Consider the following 21,010-nt stretch of genomic DNA (forward strand, 5'->3'; position numbering starts at 1 on the left):
ACCCGCCGGAGCGCCGGCCGGGACCCCACCCGCGAGCCGCGGAGCGCGCGCGCCGCCCCGGCCCCGCCCCCCGCCGGGCCGCTTTACGGCGGAGGTCGCGCCGCGACGTGGGCGGCCGTAAAGCGCCCGCGGCCCCGGACCGAGCCGCCTGCCCGCGCCCCCCGCGCGCCCCCGGCCCACGCCATGGCCGGCCTCGAGCCGCGGGTCGAGTACCTCGAGAGCTTCCGCTGCCCGCTCGGGGGCCTGGCGGCGGGCCGGCCGCGCGTGCTGTGCCCCGGGCCCGCGGTCTTCGTGTCCGCCGGGAGCGAGCGGGTCTCCGTCTACGCGCAGGGGGGGAGGCTGCTGGCCGTGAGCGCGGGGCCGCCCGGGGGAGAGACTGCGGGCGGCCGGGGGCGGCCGGGGGCGGCCGGGGGCGGGCGGCCGGGGGCGCGGAGGCCGGGTGCTGGGCCGCGCCTCCCCCGCGCCGGCGGCCGGCCCGACGCCGCCCTCTCCCCGCGCAGGCCGTGTACTGCTTCCCCGCGCCGGTGTGGCAGCTGGAGCTCTCGGCCGTCCCCGGGCTGCTCTACGTCCTCTGCGCCCGGAGGGGCATCTACTGCTTGTCGCCGGACCCCGAGAGCAGGTGACGGGGAACGGTGGGCGGCACAGGTGGCGGCCGGCCCGGCCTGGGGGGGGGGACTCCTCGTGCCCGGCCCTGGCCTCCTTACCCTGGCCACTGTGACCTGTCCGCCCTGCGTGGCCTAGATCGGGGTCACAGCACACACCAGCCGTCCCCTGTGGGGCCGGAGGGCGCGGGGCCAGCTCCCAAGTCTGGGCTGCCCCGGCCCCCAGCCCGGGCATCCTCCAGCAGGCTCGTCTCCAGGACAGTCCTTAGTAAATGGGGCTCAGGCGGCGCAGCGTGCAGCCCCAGGCAGGATGCTGTCCCCCTGGCCGTAGGTGGGTCTCTGAAGTTAGCGGTCACTTCCAGCGCACCCTGAACGCTGAGGCTGGAGGGGGCCGGTCCTGAGGAGCTCGGCCTCTCTTGTGCGCCAGCGCAGGTCTAGACGCGCCGTGGTCGCTGCTGTCTCAGGACCTAGAAATGGGGGGCGGTTCAGAGGATCGACCTCGGTGCGGGGGGGTCTTACGGTTCTGCGCGGACGAGACGTTTCCTCCTGAACCCGTTTCTGGAAGCCTGGGTGCATCCTGTTGTGTGTGTCCCAGGGGGACGGGCGCTCACGACAGCAGTCCTCGGGCAGGCCGGAGGTGTGTGGCCGGCCAGCTGCTCCCAGGTGGGCCTTCCCCACAGTGCTGAGGGGCCGTAACGGGCACCGAGGTCACTGCCTGGGAAGATGCCCGGCCCAGTGTGGTCAGTGGTGGTTTGTTGGGAAGACAGCTTAATTGTGTTCTCACAGTTCCCTGGTTCTTGAAGGTCCATGAACCAAGATGACGGGAGTGACCAGGACAGTGAGGACGGCGAGCCTCCTTGTGCCGTGATTTCTGTGGACCCAGACGCCTGCCTGCTCCCGGATGCCGCTCTGTGTACTTTCACTGTGGTTGCTGATAAGCTCGTCACCCTGGCACAGGGCCCTGCCCACTGGAAGGTACAGCTGTTTGAGTGCCCCCGTCCGGGAGAGGACGCCAGACTCAGAGGCCAGGTTGGCGAGGTGGAGTTGTCCATCTCCAGCCCCCTCACTGGGCCCCTTGGGGAGCCCACAGCCCCCCGCTTCCTCCCAGTGCTGTGCTGTGTGTCCCCAGCGGGCCCCACTGCTCTGCACAGCCGTGCGCAGGGCTCTGGGGGCTTCTGGCTGGAACGGGCCCTCTTTGGGCTACTGTTTGGAGTTGACGCCTCCCTTCTGGAGTCACCTGTGATCCTCTGTGGTCTCCCTGATGGCCAACTCTGCTGTGTGGTCTTGAAGACTCTGGTCACCTCAAAGTTGTCCCCTGGCAACCCGAAGGCCCTTGTCAAGATCCTCCATCACCTGGAGGAACCTGTTGTTTTCATTGGGGCCGTGAAGACAGAGTCATTGGCCCAGGACGTGGAAGACACACACCCTGACTGCCTGGTGGCACTCGGTCATGACGGCCAGGTCCTAACCATCAAGGCCGGCTGGGACGGGGCTGGGACTCTGGTGCCGGAGCTGCGGGAGTACCGGCTGCCGGGGCCCGTGCTCTGTGCGGCCTGTGGCGGAGGTGGCCGTGTCTACCACAGCACCACCTCGGAGCTCTGTGTCGTGGACCTGGCTCAGGAAGGCGTCCCCAGCGGGGACCTGGGAGACCCGCCATCTCTGCTGTGTCCAGCTGGCTTGGGCGTCTGCAGCGTCGTCACCCTCTCAGTGTTGTCCGAGGTGCCCGAAGGTACGAGGTGGTGCTACGTGAGCCGGAGACGCCACCGCCTGTCGTGCGGGGGGCGGGGGGGGTGGAGCTTCGCGGGCTTGTCTTCTGCGTGTGAACTGGCACGTTGTTCCCATCTTCGGCAAACCTCACAGGCAGGCTCCTCCCCAGCTGCCCTAGGCTGGTGCTTGACACCTGCCTCGGGGGGCGGGGGCTGCCTGCTGGTGTGTGGGTAGGGGTGGGGCATCTCTCCCGGGCAGGTGCTCTGTGGTGGGGAATCCCGGGAGGGCTCTGGTCAAGGCCGGCGTGTTTCTGAAGGCTGGGAAGCGCTTGCCCGCCTCCTGTGTGGCCTGCCCCCGGCGGCTCTGCTGGAGCTGCGTGCTGGACGTGTCTTCCCTGGACAGCGCTGGGGGGGGCGAGAACGGTGCCCCCCACCCCGGCCCACGGGGTGGTACTCCTCGTGGAGGAAGCACGGACTAGGCCAGCGCCAGGCTGCTGCACGGCTCACACGTGTTCCGTGCCTTGCTGTTGGGCTGCCACACCACGGCCCAGGGCTTGGGGCCTCGGTGGCCTTGGGCACGGGGGACAAGCAGACAGTTGCAGGAGATGGAGCCCAGGGGTGGGGGGACCAGCCGATGCTAGAGAGACCACAGGCTTCTGGAAAGGCCCCGTGAGTGTGGAGCGAGACGGGCACCTGTGCGCTGCCTTGCCCTGTGCAGGCCATGGGGGCGGTGCAGGCCGGCGGCACCTGGCTGATGAGGCCACACGCGTCCTCATTCGGCCACCTTAGTCCCGTCCCCAGAACCCTTCCCACAGCACTGAGCTGGGTGCCAGCACTCTCCCCTAGGGAGGACCCTTCGGGACGTGTGCAGGGACGGACGTGGGCAGGGGCTCCGCCCGGCCCTTAGTGCGTATCTGGGCTCTTCAGGGCCGTCTCCAGAACCCTCTCGTTCTTGCGGGGGGCCGCACGCTGTCGACCTCTGTGCTGTGCCCCCAGTAGCTTGCCCCTCCCCCACCCGGTGACCGGGTCTCACGGGTGTGCGTCTGCAGGTGACGTGAGGCTCCTGGCCCTGTCCACCAGGGGCCGCCTGATGACCTGCCGCCTGCAGCTGAGCTCGGAGGTGCCGGGCCCCACTAGAGCCGCTGCGGCCAGTACTGGTCAGAAGATTAAGGACTTGCTATCTGGGATCGGCACCGTCTCTGAGAGGTGAGCAGCTGTGCCTCGGGTGGCTCGGCCAGAGGCCGGTGCTGCGTCTGTGGGGGCAGCGCAGGTCCAGGCCTCTGACCCCAGGGAGAGCCCCAGGTGGCACATTGCATGGCGGAAGGCTGCGTCAGGGGAAAGGGATGTCCCGTTTCCACATCCCGCCTGCAGCTTCTCCCTGTTAGCGGGTCCAGGACACGGCCCCTGCTGGCTCCTCGGCTCTCCCCCAGTGGGCCCCTCTCCTCGGAGGCCTCTGCGTCCCTGTCTCAGCAGAGGCCCCAGCGGCATATCCCTCTGACCTGTTCAGAGCAGCGGGCTCCGCTCAGCCCTTGCCTGCCCTTCTGTGCAGTTTCCGAGGAGCCTGCCGTCTTCGGCCGTCGCACTGTTGCCACAGAGGATCAACAGGGCCGACAAGGGACATGGCCGGGGATGTGCAGACGCCCCGGGCCATGCGGCGCCAACGAGGTTGGCGGTGGCCGGGAGCCCAGTGAGCAGGCCGGGGCTGCTGGGTGTGGGCTGTGGCAGCCCCATCCTCTGCCCCGCTGTGGCTGTGCTGCCTGGGAGGGGGCGGGGTCCGATGCTGGGGGCCGCTGGACGGGGCTCGGCGTGGCCGGGGCTGCAGCGCTGCTCCCGGAGGCAGTGGCCTGCTCTTCACGGCAAAGAGTGAGGTCCTGGTGCCTTCCAGTCCCGGGAGCAGGGGACGAGGGGCCCGCCGGCGCGCCTCCCCGTGGGTGCCACCTTCATTCTTTCCAGGCTGTCTTCTCTGAGGAAGGCTGTTGACCAGCGGAACAAGGCCCTGACCTGCCTCAACGAAGCCATGAATGTGAGCTGCATCCTGTTGTCCGGCCGGGAGGGCCCCAGGCCCATCTCGTGCACCTTGACGACCGCCTGGAGCCGCCCACAGCTGCAGGACGTGCTGACGGCCACTTGCCAGCTGGAGAACAGTAGCGGCCTCCGTCTGGACCGGGGCTGGGCCTTGTGTGTGCGGGTGCTGACCAGCGCCTCTGCCTCAGACGCTGACGTGGCCAGCGCAGCCACCACCTACACCATCCCTGTGGACCGGCTGGGCCCCGGCGATCGGCGGGAAGTGACGCTGCCCCTGGGCCCCGGGGAGGATGGCGTCCTGCACCTGCCCCTGACCGTGTCTTGCGCACTCCATTACAGCCTCAGGGAGGTCGTGGGCGGGGCGCGTGCCCCATCAGAGTCCTCTACGGACTCCTTGGATGAGTTCCGCCCTGATATCTTGCCTGAGCAGGACGGCATCTGCCTGCCCCTGTGTGAGCACACTGTGGACGTGCTCTGGTGCCTGCGCTTCCCTGGCCTGGCCCCAGCCCACACGCAGGCGCCCGGGCTGCTCGGCCCCCTGTGTGACCCTGTGGACACTTTCTTGGGATCTCTCCTCGGGCCCCGCAGCGAGCCGACAGGACCTGCTTCCCTGCGGGCCAAGTTCCTGCCTCCGTCGGTGGCCACGATCAAAGTGTCTGCAGAGCTGCTGAGGGCTGCCTTGGGGGACCGTCACTCAGGTTGGTGGTGTCGGATGCCTTCACCGTGGCTTCAGGGTGTGTGGACATCAGGCCCCTCCCTCTTACAGGCCCTGCTTGAACTCACCACAGCCCCCCACCCAGCAGGCACGCCCCTGGACTGCGCCACCCTGCAGTGGCTCCTTGCCGAGAACGCCGCCCTGGACGTTGTGCGAGCCCGCCAGCTGTCCTCGGTCCAGGGAGTGGCCCCAGATGGCGCTGATGTGCACCTGACCGTCCGAGAGGCATGTGGGGGTCTGGACCCTGGGGAAAAGCGTCTCTGAGTGTCGTCCCCAAGCCAGCTATGTCTGCGTTGCTTGAGGGGATTGGTGACCGGTCCCCACTGCATAGAGTTTCCTGCTGTCTGAGGCTCGGCTGTGCTGGAACAGCCTTTGTGGGGGCGTGGGGTCTGTTTGGGAACCAGGCTGACCTTCATGTGGGGGCACCCCCCCGTGTGTGCTGCTGGCACTCGTGGCCTACTTCCCTAGCTGTGTCTGGCAGCCGTGAGTACTGTGGGGCGGGACCTGCTGATACTGGTCCTCAGGCACCCAAACCCCTGCCCGTTTGCAGAAGCTGCCCCCGGGGGTGCCGAGACACCGTGCTGACCTGCCCAGGCTCTGGGCGTCCCTGGGCCCTGATTCTGGGCCCGGATGGTGGCTCCACCAGTGCTCTTGGCCTCAAGAGCGCTCGCAGCCCTAACACACCTCAGGGTTCCAGAAGTGCCAGGAGCAGTGGCCTTCCTCAGTTCCCGGGTGGGGCCCGTCCTTGGCGCTCTGGGTGGAGAGTGAGCCAGCATGTCCTGGCCCGTGGCCTGTCCTGCCTGTGGCCTGTCCTAGCCGGTTCTGTCTTCAGCTTCCTGCAGCTGGAGCTCCCGGGGGACGGACTGCCCAGCCTGCTCCCTGTCTCACATCTGAAACCCTGGCCCTGCTGTTAGGTGGCCCAGGACGCCCAGTGTGCCATAGGGGAGTCCAGGCATGGGTGGTCCAGGGTTGGCAGGCGGGCACAGAGTCCCTTGGCCGTAGAGTGAGTGCCGTGGCTATAGATTCCAAGGAAACAGGATTTCTGCAATGTGTTCCAGCTGGGTGACTGCTGGGTGGCCGGCTGGTCTTTCTGATGCAAGTTCTCATTGGGTGGGGAGAGCCAGGCCTGGGCGTGCGGGCTGCCAGGGCCTTTGAGGGCAGCTGGAGCTGCTTGTGGTCTGGGGCTGGCAGGGCCATGGGTGGGTGGTGAGGCTCTTCTGTGTGGCAGGTGGCCATGACCGACCTGGGCGCAGCAGGGCCCCTGCAGACTGTGGAGATCCAGGTGGAGAGCTCCTCGCCGGCGAGCCTGTGCAGCGCACACCACGCGGTCATTGGGCGTCTGCAGGTGTGTGGGTCTGCTTGGGCAGCTGCGGGGGCGCTGTCGGGGGTGGGGCTGCCTGTGTGGGGGTTGGAGGACCACCTCTGCTCCTGCCCGTTCGGGCTGTGCGGGGAGCTGTGCTGGTGGTTCTTCCATGGCAGACCCTGCCTGTGCTTCCCTGAGCCCTCAGGCCGCTGAGGAGGACCTTGTCTGTGTTCCCTGCCGCGGCCAACTCAGGTCCCCATCTCGCCTGGCTGAGCAGCGCCTGTGCGGAGAGAACGTGTGCCGGGGCTGCGTGTGCCGGCGTGGGCCCCAGGGCTGCGTGTGCCGGCGTGGGCCCCGGGGCTGCATGTGCCGGCGTGGGCCCTGCGCTGAGGTGCCTGCAGTCCGAGCCACCACGTCTCCGCCCTCGCAGATGCCACAAGGGGCCCTGTCTAGTGCGGGAGCCAGCGGCTGCACTGCCTTCTGGGGGCCGTAAGTCCCAGATCTGAGAAGGTGCTCACGGTCTACGTGAAGCCTGGCACCTGGTCCCTTGGGCCGGTGGAGCCCAGGCTCTGGCCCAGCTGGCCGTCTCCTCCCGCCGCTCTGACTGCGGCTTTAGCAGCCCCGGAGGAGTCTGCCGTGGCCCCCATCCCTCCGGCGGGGAACGCACCAGCGCACCTTCCCCGGCCCCACCCACACCCTGAGAACCAGAGAAGCCGCAGTCGAGGCTTCCACGAGGACCTGAGTGCTGCTGTGTCAAACCCACCCGCGCCCGGCAGGCGGGCATCACTCAAGAGCCTGTGGCCCCGCCGCTGTCCCCTACTCGGCATTCTGATGGGCCCACTGAGGCTCACACAGCTCAGGAATGTAGTGCCAGGTTCCCAAAAAGGACACCCAGCCCCCAGAGTGGTTCCCGTTCCCTCTGCTCAGAGGGGAGCCTCTTGGACCGGGGTCTCCCCATCAGGCTGTTAACAACCCAGCCGAGACCCGGCATGACGGTCAGGGGCCACATGGTTAGCGAGGTGCTGGGGGAAGTGTGTCCCGGTGTGGCCATGACTGCCACAGACCAGACCCAAACGGCAGGAATCCGGCGCCCATGGCCGAGGCCTCTCCCGCACTCACACAGCTGTCCCCACGCCACCTCCAGAGGCTCCTGTGTGATCACTCCCTACTCGACCTGGGTCTCCCCCACATGAGCTCATCTAAAGGCCCCACGTCCACGTACGGTCTCTCAGCTGCTGGGGCCGTGCTCCCGCCTCACCTGGCCCCTAACAGAGGGCTGCAGGTGGTCCCTTGACAGGCCTGTCACGCGGCTATGGACCCTGGTCCTGGCAGCGGACACCCTGCGCCCCGTGACGGGAGTGCACCGGGGAACCGGTGTGTGCTGGCCAGGCAGAGTTTGGGGGACCCTGTCAGGTGTGTGGTGCCCGCCACAGAGGCTTGTGGGGGCCTCGCTGCCTGACCCTGGGCTTCCCCCCAGAGCACAGGACAAGCAGCACCCCACAGGGGGCCGTGCTGAGGGGGCAGGTTGGTGGCCCCCGTGAGGGCAGTGGGCACGAAGGGCTGGGACGAAGGCTGGGAGACAGGGTGGCGGGAGACGGCTCGGCTCGTGGGGATGAGGGAAGCGCTGGGAGGGGTGGCGGGAGCTTCGGAGGGCGACCTCCGAGTCCTCGGTCGTCGGGCTAGGGCTGGAGTGCAAGGCACAGAGGGCCCGTGGAGGTGGTGGCGCGGTGTGAGAGGAACCCTGCGCACCGGCTCCAGCCTCCCTGTCCCCTGCCCCCAGAGGATGGTCGTGGAGCAAGCTGCCCGGATTCCCGGCCCGCCCGACCTCCGTGTACAGTGTCTCCAGCAGACCCACAGCAGCCACGAGGTGAGGCCCCTCTGGCTCCCCTCCCCGTGGCCTCCCGCCGGCCTGCTCCGTGACACTGTCCCTGGCCGGGATCCTCTGGGAACACAGGGCTCACCCCGCACAGTGGGGGCCTGCCCCCTGCTCAGCCACGGAGGGGGGAATGCGGGGTGGGCGTGGCTCCTGGTCTCCAGCCTTGCTCCTTCCCCCGTCCGCCTTCCATCGGACCTTCCTGTCGCCTGCGGAGCGGTTGGCTGTGGGTCACCTGCCACATACCAAGTAGGGTTTGTGCATAACCGCTGTCCCCCAGAGGGGCCGTGCCCAGTGGCGAGGTGGGGGGTCTGAGCTTGCTGCCCCCACCGGCAGACCCTGCTGCGGGAGGTGCAGACCCTGCGGGACCGGCTGTGCACGGAAGACGAAGCCAGCCTCCACGCCACCGCCCAGAGGCTCCTGCAGGTGCACCGGCAGCTGCGCAGCCCCAGCCTCCTCCTGGTGTGACCCCAGGTGGGCCCCTCCCACAAGCCCAGCACCCTCGTGGCTTTATGGGGAGAAGTGCGTAACACCAGGGCCTGCTTCCTGGCTCCTGACCTTGGCCATGAGGCTGGGGGTGGCAGGTGGACTGGGCACTACTGGGGATATGGGGCCCACGACTGCTCTGGGGTGTGCGTGAAGTGGCACTCGTGGCCCCCCAGCCCGCCCGGCCCCAGCCTCTGTACAGTGTTCCTTCCCCTTCGGTAGCTGCCCACGACTCCTGCTGAACCTGGTCCTACCTGGCCGTCCCTGGCCCGGAGCCCTGGAGCTGGATCCACGACATCTGCCCACCGCCCCCCCAACCCAGAAGTCAGGCCCTGGGTGCAGGGTCTGGGCCCCAGAGCAGCCCACAGGAGCCCAGGAGAAAGTTTCCAGATTTGGGACTTCAGGGGTTCTGGCCATGGCTGTTGCCTGCCCCACTGCCTGCTCCCCCAAGTACAGACCTCTCCTCCCTCTCGGGGCCCCTCATTTACGGGCCGCTGCTGAGGCCACCCACTGGGCATGCTGTCCTGTGGCTCTGACACTCCCCCAGTAGGTGCTTGTGGCCGGGGCCGTGCACAGCCCTGTGCCCTGTCTCCAGGGCCCCTTGTCCTGAGCAGCCACTCAGTGGCCTTCCAGTGCTGGTGCGTCCAGCAGTCGGCGGGGGTGACCCCCTGTTTGGACTCAACATGGTGCTCTCCTGTACGTGCAGGAGCTGCGAGGCCCCCCTTGCTGCGGGAAAAGTCTGTTCCCCATGGAGCTGCCTTGTCACTGTGTGTGTGTGTTTTGGGGCAGCAGCTCTGACTGCATTTCTGGGCCTCCTCTGGGGTGCGCATAGATGAACCCTGCCTTGGTCTTTTCCGTGGTCGTGGGGGCCAGGGAGAGTCCCCCGGCCCTGGGTGAAGGGCCCACCCAGCCCACAGGGCAAGCAAGCCCCTCCCAGGGAGGACAGGCCGTCTCCAAGGAGGGAGAGAGGGAGACCACATGCTAGAGGCGGTGGTGGGCACAGATGTTGGCTGTGGACAGAGCAGCGCTGGAAGCTTGTCCCCCAGCGCCAGGGCTGGGCTGGGCTGCCCCTGGTCCCCACTTCCAGCTCCCACATGACGTCCAAGGCACACTTGCCGCCTCCGCCAGGCTGCTGACCAGGATGACCCTGGTGAGGCATGAGCCCGCACCCTCTCAGGGGTGCAGACGCAGTAGTAGGGAAGGGCGCTCCCCTCCCCACGCCTGCTGGCCGGAGGGCCCTGGTGGGGCAGGCGAGGCTGCAGTCACTCGAGCCCCGCCCCCTGGTCTCCAGAAGAGGAGACCCACAAGCCAGGCAGCCAACCCATGGAATCCTGTGGAACCTTTGTGAATTGGGAGAGATTGGGGGGGGGGGGCAGGGCAAGTGGGTCCGGACAGAGCTGGGGGGGGGGGACTGGCTCCCGGAGCCTTGCGCTGGGCTGCCCTGTCAACGCCCCACCAGGGACGGGCCACTGCACCGAGCGCGGGAGCCCCTCGGCAGCCCCTGCTGCGTGTGGCTCACTGTCCCCCACACGGCTCCGGCCCGGCCTGCACGCAGTCCCAGGTGGACCCTCCGGGCACTGGTCCCTGTCTCCCCTCCCCAGGCCGCGTGGACTTTGCTCAGCATGGGTCTGAGGCCAAGTGCACTCCTGGCAGAGGCCAGCGAAGGGAAGTCGGGGACACCAAGGGAGTCCCCCGCTGTGATCACTGGGCAAGCGCCGGGCGGGGGAGCCCCTGTCCTGCCCTGGTGTCGCCAGGGGGCAGCACAGGCCATGGGGCCTGCGGCCACCTGCTCTTCTGCAGCCTCGAGGCTCTGGTGTCTGGTTCTCAGAGGGTTAACTCAGCCCCCCTTGGCCAGTGGGCCTGCTGGGGTCCAGCCCATCTGTCCTTAAGGCTGGGCGAGGCAGTGAGGTCCGGAGCAGGCCGGGCTGAGGCGGACACTGGGGAGAGGCTGTGGGTGGGGGCAGGATCCCTCCCTGTCCACTCTGGTCGGGCACATCCGTGCTGCACGTCCCGCCTCGCACACCTTTCCCAAAGCGCCCCGGTCCCCACGGCCCTCACTGGCTGGATTCGCTGGACGGGCTCTCAGGCCCCAGGGGCGGGGAGGGGCTTGGGCTCAGGGGCGGGGCATCTGGTCTCCACCTCCCGTCAGGCTCTGGGCCACCCGACCCCTCCAAGAGGCATTGGCCTGGGTGGGGGTCCTTGGGGGCAGGGGAGTGCCTGGCTGCTGGCTGCGGGACCACAGACCTTGTCTTGGCATCCGGCCTGTCTGGGGCGGGTGGGGTGGGTGCGGGCGGCGTGGAGGCCCCGGTGGGGCTGTGCAGGGCTGAGAGGGGCCCTCTCCCCAGGGTCGGCCGCTCGCACCCAGTTTGGGAGGGACGGGGTCGCTCTCACCTCACCTGCGCTGGGTTTTTCCTGAGACCCGGATCCGCGTGGGAGGATCCACCCCCGCAAGACCCTGCGACCGGCCTAACCCCGCACTCCGCCGGGGGCACCTGCCGGGGCGGGGGTGTCCCACCCGCTGGACCCCACTCCGGGCCACACGCGCCCGCCCTGCGTCTGCTGCGCTGCGGGGTGGGGAGGTGGAGCAGCCGCGGCCGGAGCCCCGGGGCTGGGGCGGGCCGTCCGCGCACGACCCTCCCCTCGCGGCGCCACGGAGCCCGCCAGCCGCTGCGTCCCAGACACGGTTTAATGGGGGGACGCGCCCCCCGCTCAGTACTCCCAGAGCGCGACCCCGGCCGGCGTGTCCGCGTCCGCGCGCAGCAGCCCCGAGGCGCCCCCGCGCAGGTACTTGCCGCCCGGGGCGCGGATGGCCAGGCGGCCGCGCTCGCGGAACTCGAAGACGAAGTCCTCGGGCCGCTCGCCGTCGCTGTACACGCTGCCGTGGCTGCCGGTGTACCAGAACCCGCCGCCGCGGCCTGCGGGCGGGGGCCGGGTCGGCGGGGCGCGCGCGGGAGCCGGGGGCCGCGCCCACCCCCGCCCCAGGGGGGGCCCCTGCCCCGCGCCCGCGCCCCCGCGCACCTCGGATCTGGTAGGCGCCGTCGCTGAAGCTCAGGTGGAAGACGTCGTAGACGGAGCGGTTGGTGTCCAGCTGGTTGGAGCCCCGGCGGTGGCAGACGAAGCCGTCCAGGCCCCGCAGCACGAGGATGGGCCGGTTGATGAGCTTGAGAATGAACTCCTCGTCCTCACCTGGCGGGGAGGAGGGGCTGAGGCGCCACGGCCCCGCCCGCCGTCCTCCCCGGGGTGGGTAGGATGGGGGGGGTCTGGGGGCAGAAGGGGCCCAGATTCCTGGCCTGGACACTTGTGGGTCCACATCTGCCATTGCCATGACTCGTGTGACCTTGGCAAGAGGCCTGTTACCGCTAAGCCCCAGGTTCCCCAAATGTGCGGTGGAGATCGCGGGCTCTGATTTCTCCCTGTCGTCCGGAGCAATCTTGACCAACAAGGAGGACCACTGCCAAGGCCGCCGGGGCAGGGAGGAGGGACCAGCTCAGCGCGAGGACGCCCTGGGCCCTGGGACTGGTGAGGAGTGCTCACCCACAAAATCGCTGACGGCCGCCAGCTGTCCGTTCTTCTTCATGCACACATAGCGGCCATTACTGGCCTTGAGGGCCACCCGCCGGCCACGCCACTCCACCTCAAACATGGTGTTTGCAGAACTGGGAAGGTCAGGGTAAAGTCCCCTCAGAGCAGCAAGACAGGAGCTCAGGGTCAGGCATTCCCATCCCCCTCAGGTCCAGTACCAACCCCCGGGAAGGGGGGGACAGGCACTCGCCTTCCACGGACACACCCGCCACTGTTAAGAGCTGCCCCTTGCCCAGTGAGTATTTACTCGGCTGGGCCGATTCAGTGGTCCTTGTGGTGGAGGTGGAGGTGGGGGAGGCCGTGGAGATGGTGGTGATTGGGGCAGTGGAGGAGGCGTGGTGGTGGAGGTGGTGGTGGAGGTGGTGGAGGTGGTGGTGGTGGTGGTGGTGGTCATGGTCATGGTGGTGGAGATGGGGATGGGGCACTCACACCTGTGTGGCTGTGGCGTGGATGCCCCCGTGCGTGACAAGGGTCCAGTAGCCCCCGGTACTGGAATAGAAGGTGCACTTCCTCGTCTCCTGGTCAATTTGCATCAGGAAGGTCTCATGAAGCAGCTCCTCGTCCTGGTTGGCTGAGACATTGACCCCTAGAGGGAGGATAGGGGAAGCCCCTCACACCTCTCCCCAGGTCTGGGGTGGGGAGCAGAAAGATGGGGAAAAGCATGCTCTTGGGGCAACCCTGAAGGCAGAAGGGGTCTCAGAACCCTTTGGAATTAAGATTTGGAAGGCGCTTTTCGGAGAGTAGGAGGTGGTGCCGCCATGGCCATGTGGGCACACTGTGGACTGCAGTGTCCAGTTCCCTGAAGGTCCTTGGCAAAGCTCCTACCGCAGCCCCAGGAGCCAGACCCTTCTGTGCCAGCAAATCCCCTGCCTCTGCTAATCATTAGGTAATCTGCTTGCTACTGCTCTCTCGACCCAAGACTTACACCAGCCTCTATTTATAACTCACCCCTAAGCCCCTGGATAAGCACAGTGAGGTTCCTCTTCTTCCCCAAGCCAGGGCCCAAGTTGGGGAAGACCCCAGCTGGGGCCTAGGGTCCATTCCTGGGCACAGAGGAAAACCTGGCCCACTGTCCCCACCCCAGCCCCCCTTTTTACGTGTCTGGTCTCCTAGGAACCCTGAAGGAGGGCAAAACTCCCTGGGGCGCTGCCTGGGGTTCCTGGAGGATGGAACTGGGGATAACCATGCCCAGGATGCGGGGCAGAGGCCAGGCTCTAGAGTCTTCCTAGTATCGTCCCATAAACCATGCCCCTGTTTCCAGGGATGTGACAGATCCCAGAGCTCCCCGTGAGGCCAGGCTCCAGTGTGAAGCAGGAGGAAATGGAGCCCTGAGGGTCAGGGCCAGATCCTGTGCAGCCCTGTCCCCAGGAAGGTAGAGCAGGCACCGGGCACGTGTGTGCTGGAGAGGGTGGGACCTGCTGTCCAGCTCCCAAGGTCGCTCCCTCCAAAGCCGCCCAGTGAGGTCTCTTGTCTCCCTTCTCACATGGACCCCGCCGTCCCATCAGCAGCACTGAACTGAGCGGGCGCCTGAGGCTCCAGGCATGTGCCCGGTAGTAACGACACAGATGACAGTTTGTCCGAGGCCTGTGGGTGCTGCGGGCCTGGGCTGGGGTGGCCCCTGGAGAAGGTGACACTGAAACAGACCACGGAGGGTGGGAGACCCGTCCCTGCAGGTGCTGAGGGCAGAGGGAGGCTAGGTCTCCTGAGTCGGGCTACACCGTGGCCCCTCGGAGGCCGACCCCACTGGCATCCCCAGCATCGCCCCAGACAGACTGGCCGAGGGGTTTCTGACTCCCACAGCTTCTGCTGGAATAGCAGCAGCCGTCTTGTGACCACAAGGCACCCAGCTTGAGGTCAGAGCTGTCCTCCGAGAGCAGCTCCACAAGGAGGAGAGAGCAAAGGGTTCTGAGAACTCCATGGAGCCGGTGATGGTGTCCTGCCTGGGTCCCCACCGCCCCGTGCCTCCAGACTTCCATTTACAGGAGATGATGTCCTCGTAGCCTGAGCCACGTGGTCTGTTTTCTGAGCTCCACTGTCCCACTCAAGGCTGGCAGAGGGGGCAACAGAAACAGCCGACTCTCGCCAATGGGGGCAGCCCAAAAAGATACTGGAGGGGCACCTGGGTGGCTCAGTGGGTTGAGGCCTCTGTCTTCGGCTCAGTAAATGATCCCAGGGTCCTGGGATCGAGCCCCGCATTGGGCTCTCTGCTCAGCAGGGGGCCTGCTTCTCCCTCTCTCTCTGCCTGCCTCTCTGCCTACTTGTGATCTGTCAAATAAATAAATAAAATCTTGAAAGAAAAAAAAAAGATACTGGGTGGGGAAAACAGGCCAGCCAGGGGGTACTCCGAGACCCCCTATGGGAAGTAGACAGGTTCGGGGGCTACCTGGCCAGCAGAATTGTTGGGATCCCGTCACCACCCCGCAGCAGATCCCACAGCGTAGCTGTCTCCTCCCCCAGGACAGACACGCACATCCTGCTTCCTCGTCGACTCGCTGCCAAGTCCACATCTGAACATCTGGGGGGGCAGGTCACATGCCTGGAGGCGAGCAGGCGAATGTGGGGTGCCTCTGACTTCTATGCAGAAGGCAGAGCCTGTCCTTAGTCGGGGTGCGGCCGGGACAGACAGAGTCAGGTGCAGGGGCTCTGGGGGGAAGTAGAGCCCATATGCGCAGTCCCTCGCCGCCACTACCAGTGCGCTCTGTCCCTCCACTGCCTGCAGCACCACGGCCTTACCCGCGGCTCCTGTGTGCACCCCCCCTGCCGACAGAGGATGCGGCTCACGTGGTTGACAAACCAGACAACTCCCACAGGCCAGAGAATGGTGTGGCCAGACCGCCGGGCCTGTGCCAGGAAGGACAGGGCGGACAGTCTGTCGTGCCCTGGGACATGGCCATGTTCCAGACAGGCGTTCAGGAGGTGTTTGTGGACTGCCCGTTGCGGCGCAGGACTGGCCTTGGGAACCCTGGCTCCAGGCAGGGGGCCCCTTCTGCGTGCCCGCAGCTGGGCCTCAGCCAACAGGACTAGCAGGTGGCAGTGGGGCTGGTAAGGGCATGCCTGGCCACTCCTGGGGGCACAGACCCAGGGGCCCACGCAGGGGACAGTTGCAACTGCTGGCCTGGGCCGGGTTTCGTCTTGGGGAAGGAGGGATTGCCCGTGCCCACAGGCATGGGATGGTGTGCGGAAAGGCACGCTGGCCGCGCGAGGCAGAGAGCCAATGGGCCAGGACAGGACGGGCAGCCAGCTCCACCCAGCTGGCAGAGACCGTGCCTGCCGCCAGGAAGCCTGGGTCCCGGGGGAGGCCACCAGACCGGAGGGACCCCGAGGTCCTTCCACACTCCACCCCAGGCTGGGTGAGGATCCCCACGGGTCAGGCATGGGTGGTGTGGGCACCAGGGCCCTGCCCATGGCACTCCTGCTGGCTCCTTAGCCTGTGCGTGGCCCCTTCCCGCACTTCCTGTGAAGTTCAGAAAATGAAGCAGGACAAGAGAAGGCGAGGGTAAGGGGTGGGGGGCCGGCCCAGCACGGGCGGGACCTGCCCTCCGCACCCCTGCGGCAGCGGGCCGGGGCTCCGCGGTCCTGTGTCCAGCACGGCCTGGGCTCAGGGGTCCTGAGAAGGATCCTGTCCGCCCGACGCTGAAGCCACCAGTGCTCGGCCGCCACCCCCACGCGGGACCCCAGGCCCCCCCGCCGCCCCGCCCCTCGTGCTGCGCCCCACTGGCCACCACCTGTGCGGTGAGGATGCCACTGCCCAGCCCGGTCCGCGTGGCCGGCCGCTGCACCCACGTTACCTTGCCGCACGGACACGTAGCGGTGGTTGGCGGCCACCAGCACCACCTGCGGGTGACTCTCCTCCAGGTCGAAGAGCTCGTCCTTGCCCGGCCGCGTGTTGCGGCCCGCCCTGAGTGTGCCGGCCGGCCCCACAGGCGCCAGGTAGTGGCCGTCGGTGTCCTTGAAGGCCAGCTTGCCGGCCTTGAACTCGAGTGTGTAGCGGGCCTGCGGCTCAGGCTCCCGCACCAGGCGGCCGTCGCTGCGCAGGTAGCGGCTGTCACAGGACCGCAGGCAGTACTGCCGGCTCCGGAAGATGAGCGTGATGAGCGCGTCCACGCCCCAGGGCCTGTCGCTGTCGGCCGCCATCTCGTCCTCCTGCGCGCACAGGTGCACGTAGCGCCGGCGGCTGACGCTCAGCAGGTGCGCCTGCGGGTGGGTGGCCAGGTGCACGGTCCAGAGCTCGGCCGCCGAGATGGCCGTGGCGAAGCAGGACAGCTGGTCCTCGGTGCCACCGAAGAAGCGGCCGTGCGGCTCCGACCGCAGCGCCCAGCGCCCGTCGGGCTGCGGCAGCACCAGGAAGCGGCAGTCGCGGCCCGGTCGCTCGGCCTCACAGGCCACGCGCCCGTCCTCCTCGGCGGACAGGTAGCGGCCCAGGTGGCTGCTGCGGAAGAGCACGGCGCAGCCCTGCCCCGGGTCAGGCTCCAGCACCCACGTCTGCTTCCTCTTGAGGCTGGGGGCCGAGGCGTTGACCTTGAAGCCGAAGTTCTCGGCCGTCAGGTAGCGGCCGGTGTCGTTGACGAGGCCGAACTGGACCTTCAGCTCCTGGTGCAGGCCGTTGGTGGGCATCTTCAGGGCCGGCCCAGCACCCCGCGAGGGGCCTGTGAGGCGCTCTCCGCGTGCTCACAGCCCCCGAGGTCCCCCCGAGGCCCGGCCGGCGGCATGGACCCGCCACCCTCTGGCCAGTGGCTGCGGGCCCGCGGGTGGCAGCGGACGGGCAGGGGGGGCGGATCAGAGCTGCGCCGGCTTAGGGACAGCGGCTGCCTTTTGTTACCCCAGCTTGGATTTCAGCCACTCGCGGACTGCTCCAGCGGCCGGAGCCCCAGGGCCAGCAGGGGTGGAGAGCTCCGCCCGCCGAGGGCTGACCACCTCCCTGTCCACACTGGGGCCGGCCGGCCCTGCGCCCCGCCTCCCGGCCCCTGCGCCGCTCAGGCTTTCTCCTCGCTGTGCCCCACGCCAGGGCCCCCAGACCCAGTGCACGGACTCACCAGCCCAGCTCCTTCCCAACGTCGACAAAGCTGCCTGGTGGAAAACTCAGCGAGACCGCAACCCGATCGCAGCCCTCCGCCCCGGCGGCCGCCAGAACCCCCGCCAGATCCAGTTACTGCTTCTCTGATTCCTGGTGCCAGGAGCCCAGCAAGGCCCCCCAACTCCGGCAGCCTGGAGCTGGAGTCGCGCGCCGTCCCCCTCAGCCATCCCCGGGCTGCAGCCGGCAGCCCAGGACCTGCACCTGCCCCGGGGTGGCCGGGGCGGGGAAGGTGGCACCCAGGGGATGTGGGGCCGGGGAGTGGCCACGTGTGCCCTGGTGCCCCTATCCTGGCACCCAGGCCCCAGCCAGGGTCACGCTCACTCACATCAGGCCAGGCGGCCTGGCTGTGCGGGGCCGGGAGGGGGCCCCGGTCCGCGGAGTGTGAACACAGAACAGGGGCCATCCTGAAGCCGGCGGCAGTCGGACCCAGGGTCAGAGGACCAGGCCTCGGCTGACCCCTGTGCCTTAAGCACCTCAAGAAGCCCACGAGGCTGCTCCCCTTTCCCTGCGTGAGCTGTGGTGAAGCCAGCCTTGCTGCGGGGGCCTGGGGACTGTTTCTCCTGTGGCTGGGGCAACTCGCCTGACATGCGGCGTCTTTATGGAGCCTGGTCCCAGGTGCGCTTGGGGGGCAAAGCCCTCTCAGCAGAAGCAGTGTGGCCAGCCCGCTAGGAGAGGCCAGAAGCTGCCCCCACCCCACCCCACCCCCGCCGACCCAGCACCTCCAGCCGCAGCCCCCACCTGGCTGTGCTCCCTCCTCCCTGAGTCCAGGGGGCCACATCCCCAGGGACCCGCAGGGGCCAGCCCAGCCGCACCCTGCCTGTCTGTCTCCTGCACCTGCCTCAGGGGCTGGGAGCCAAGTAGTGAAACTAGAGCTGCCCGGCCTGGTCCCAGGCCAGCCTCGGTGTCCTCTTCCTCATCACAGTGTGTGACCCTCAGGCCTCCCTGGGGGAATGGGCCCGGGGCCGCGGGCATTTCCAGCCACAGCCTTGTGGGCTCTTGATGCCGCAGGCTCACCGCTCTGACCCTCTGGGGGCCATGATGGGGCCCAGTGCTGTGAGGGTCCAGCCGAGGGTGGGGGCTGGGGTCGGGCAGGCCAGACGGCTCGGGCGTCCTTCCCTCAAACCCGGGCAGCAGCTTCAGTGCCCGGCAGCACCGAGGACCAGGGTGGGACGCTGGGAGACACGCCCGGGCCCCCGTCCCCCCGGCAGCGCTGTACAAGCTGCGAGATGGTCCGGGGGCTGGTCTAGCCCTGTCCACCTCTGTGGCCCCCACTCGCTGATGGGGCACCAACTGTGGGCCTGACTGCGCTGCGTGCCAGGTGCCCGCCGGCAGGGAGAGACGGTCCAGGGTAGCACCCCCTCCCCACGGAGCGTGCCCAGGGCCCAGGCCTTGCCTCGATGCCAGGCAGATGTCCCTGGTCTGGGGGTACACGCCATGAGGCTATCCGCACCTGTTTCTCGCTGCGTCTCCCTCTGTGCCACCCCCAGGCTTGTAGGGACACCCACAGAGCAGGTGTTCACTGGCACTGGTCAGTTCGTCAGGGCTCAGGGGGCCTGGGGGCAGGTGTGCCCATGGTCTTCCCAGCTGCAGCTAGGCTCTGAAGGAGCCCGGAGCGCCCAATTGGCACGAAGGCCTCATTAGCGCTGACTGGCGCTGGCAGGGCGCTCATGGACATCACGTGCCCCGTGGGAGGAAGCCCAGCTGCCAGGCGCTAAGTGGGCCTGGCTCCAGGCAGCCGCTTGGTGGCAGAGCCAGAAGTGGCCTCTCGGTCCCTGGGGCCCCGCAGCCCCAGGTGGGCGTGGCGTGGGGCTGCCTGGCACTGACTCACGGTGCGAGCTAAGGGGGGACCTCAGTCCCCAAGGGGGACGCTTAGAAGTGGGCCCCCCATCCCAGACTTCCTTGCAAGGAGGTGTTTGCATGGATGGCCCCCCACAGCCCCCCAGGACCCAAGCCCCAAGCCCAGATGCCTGCCAGGGGTCACGGTTCCTCTCTCGATCCCCTGTAAGGCTCCGGCGCACAGTAGGTACTGGAACATTCGGTGTGATGGGATGAGCCTCTGCAGGGAGGTGAGGCAGTGTGCGTGCCGGGGTGGGCGTGCGTGCAAAGGTGCACACAGATGGTGTGGGACAGAGGGAGCCACGGTCAGTGGCTGGGCCAGCCCTGGCCCTGGCGAAGCTTCTCTGGATCCCAGCCTTAGAGTCCGTCCACCGCTGCCCAGCAGGGTGATCAGGTTGTGCACAGCACAAGGGAATCCGGGTCAGGGACTACGTGTGAGAGCCTGTGGTTGCTGTGTCCTCGGCCGTGTCCTCAAGGACACACGCGCCCCTGCCAGAGGGGGCCACACAGCCACCCATGTTGGGCACACAATGCCTGCGGCGTGTCCAGAGTCCCCTCGGAGGCATCCGAGGTCACCTCTGAACCTGCCCTCCTGGGGGTTGGGGTGTCTGTCCGGTGAGTGTGCACTGCCTTGGGTTGTCGTCTGCCACCCCCGGACAGGGCCTGAGGACAGGAGTCAGGGTGCCTGACGTGTCCACTTCAACATGCATGACTTGCTTTCCCGGACACAGAGAGGATGCCTGGGTGAGTGGCTCCCCTGCAGCCCCCCCCATCTCAGGGAGTGGCCAGGCCCAGACGGACACAGCCAGACAGACCCTGCTGTCTGGAGCAGGACCCGGAAGGCAGAGGTCCGCCGACTCTCAGACGCTCCCAGCGTGCAAGGGGGGGCCAGGTCCCTGGCCTGCTGCCTCCCCAGTGAGGTCCAGCTGAGGCCCCCAGCCCTGGCACCTACCCTGGATTTCTCAGGGAACTTCTCCTTCCCTGGGACGCTGGGGGACGGGCAGGCCCCAGGAGGGGCTGCGGCAAGGGAAGGGAGTCCTGGTCCCGTAGATCTAGACCGCCAGCCTTGGCTGCTACCGCCCAGCCCGGGCTTCCACCCAACACGCCGTGTGCTGCCATGGTGACTGGCACGTGTACCAGGCCGGACGCCCGGGGAACACGCTGGTGGTGTGAGCTGGCGCGGGTCCCATGGGTGCCGGCCGGGGAGGGGGTGGTTTCCCACTCGGGCTGGCCTGGAGCCCTGGAAGCTGGAAAATGGCCGGGGACGGAGGGATGTCCCTCGGCCGCACCTGTCCTGGGCCCGGGTTTTGGCACCCCGTGTGGGCAATGCCAGCTGTGCCCTTCCTTCCCCGCCGGCCAGTGAGTCTCTGGGAATTCACACAGAGGAAATCCCCAGTGCTCCACCCCCGCCTTCCTGGGCCCCCGCCTCAGCCACTGGGGCGCCGTGGCTCTCGCACATCTTCCTGGCCCAGGGGGTCCCCGGCACTGAACCGTCCCATGGCCAGACCACTCTGGCCAGCCCCCTTCGGGGCCTCTGCCCCCAGGGCTCCTCTGCCCCTCCCTGGGGTGAGGCCAGGGCTTTCCTGCTGGGCCCGGACCAAAGGCCGTGATTTCCCTGTTCCCAGGCCCAGCGTCTGCTCCTGGGGTCCAGCTTGGCCAGTGCCCAGGGACCAGCCTGCTGCATTGTTCCTGAAAACAGGCCCGAGGCTGGGCTGCCTCATGACTTTTTCATGGCGGAGCTCGGCCGCTCTGAAGTTCCACTTACACGGGCAGGCGGGGCCTGGGTTGGCTTACCGGAGGCTTGCGGG

General features: G+C 67.9%; 2 protein-coding genes across 5 annotated transcripts; one reads left to right on the plus strand and one right to left on the minus strand.

The window, feature by feature from the left end:
* Positions 1–99: 99 nt before the first annotated feature.
* Positions 100–9,463, plus strand: FAAP100 (FA core complex associated protein 100). Of its 3 annotated transcripts, none has more exons than XR_006608294.1 (10): positions 100–348; positions 501–619; positions 1,406–2,331; positions 3,358–3,514; positions 4,262–5,031; positions 5,134–5,273; positions 6,277–6,393; positions 6,604–6,840; positions 8,132–8,218; positions 8,561–8,592. XR_006608294.1 is itself a non-coding variant. In XM_045085701.1 (10 exons), the coding sequence occupies exons 1-9, from the start codon at positions 184–186 to the stop codon at positions 8,690–8,692; spliced, it is 2,613 nt and encodes an 870-aa protein (XP_044941636.1). In that variant the 5' UTR covers positions 100–183; the 3' UTR covers positions 8,693–8,698; positions 8,933–9,463. The 3 variants fall into 3 exon arrangements, 2 of the variants coding, with proteins under 2 accessions (XP_044941636.1, XP_044941637.1); XM_045085701.1 differs by lacking the exon at positions 6,604–6,840 and adding an exon at positions 8,933–9,463 and having other exon boundaries at positions 8,561–8,698; XM_045085702.1 differs by lacking the exon at positions 6,604–6,840 and adding an exon at positions 8,933–9,463 and having other exon boundaries at positions 5,137–5,273; positions 8,561–8,698.
* Positions 9,464–11,419: 1,956 nt separating this feature from the next.
* FSCN2 (fascin actin-bundling protein 2, retinal) lies at positions 11,420–17,598 on the minus strand. 2 transcript variants are annotated; one of them, XM_045085704.1, is made up of 5 exons: positions 16,081–17,598; positions 12,722–12,878; positions 12,241–12,366; positions 11,729–11,970; positions 11,420–11,625 (listed from the first exon to the last, which is right to left on the minus strand). In XM_045085704.1, the coding sequence occupies exons 1-5, from the start codon at positions 16,904–16,906 to the stop codon at positions 11,420–11,422; spliced, it is 1,557 nt and encodes a 518-aa protein (XP_044941639.1). In that variant the 5' UTR covers positions 16,907–17,598. The 2 variants fall into 2 exon arrangements, with proteins under 2 accessions (XP_044941639.1, XP_044941638.1); XM_045085703.1 differs by having other exon boundaries at positions 11,729–11,896; positions 12,245–12,366; positions 16,081–17,582.
* Positions 17,599–21,010: the final 3,412 nt, after the last annotated feature.

The sequence above is a fragment of the Mustela putorius genome, unplaced genomic scaffold (genome assembly GCF_011764305.1).
Source record: "Mustela putorius furo isolate JIRA1106 unplaced genomic scaffold, ASM1176430v1.1 tig00000873_pilon_pilon_pilon, whole genome shotgun sequence".
In the NCBI taxonomy this organism is placed as follows: domain Eukaryota; kingdom Metazoa; phylum Chordata; class Mammalia; order Carnivora; family Mustelidae; genus Mustela; species Mustela putorius.

Coding starts and splice junctions, on each gene's coding strand:
- FAAP100 (XM_045085701.1), top strand. CDS start 184: ATGGCCGGCCTCGAGCCGCGGGTCGAGTACCTCGAGAGCTTCCGCTGC. Junction 3,515..4,261: donor ATCGGCACCGTCTCTGAGAG/GTGAGCAGCTGT, acceptor CATTCTTTCCAG/GCTGTCTTCTCTGAGGAAGG. Junction 6,394..8,131: donor CGGTCATTGGGCGTCTGCAG/GTGTGTGGGTCT, acceptor CCCTGCCCCCAG/AGGATGGTCGTGGAGCAAGC.
- FSCN2 (XM_045085704.1), bottom strand. CDS start 16,906: ATGCCCACCAACGGCCTGCACCAGGAGCTGAAGGTCCAGTTCGGCCTC. Junction 12,879..16,080: donor CTACGTGTCCGTGCGGCAAG/GTAACGTGGGTG, acceptor TCCTCCCTCTAG/GGGTCAATGTCTCAGCCAAC. Junction 11,971..12,240: donor GTCAGCGATTTTGTGGGTGA/GCACTCCTCACC, acceptor TTCTGCCCCCAG/ACCCCCCCCATCCTACCCAC.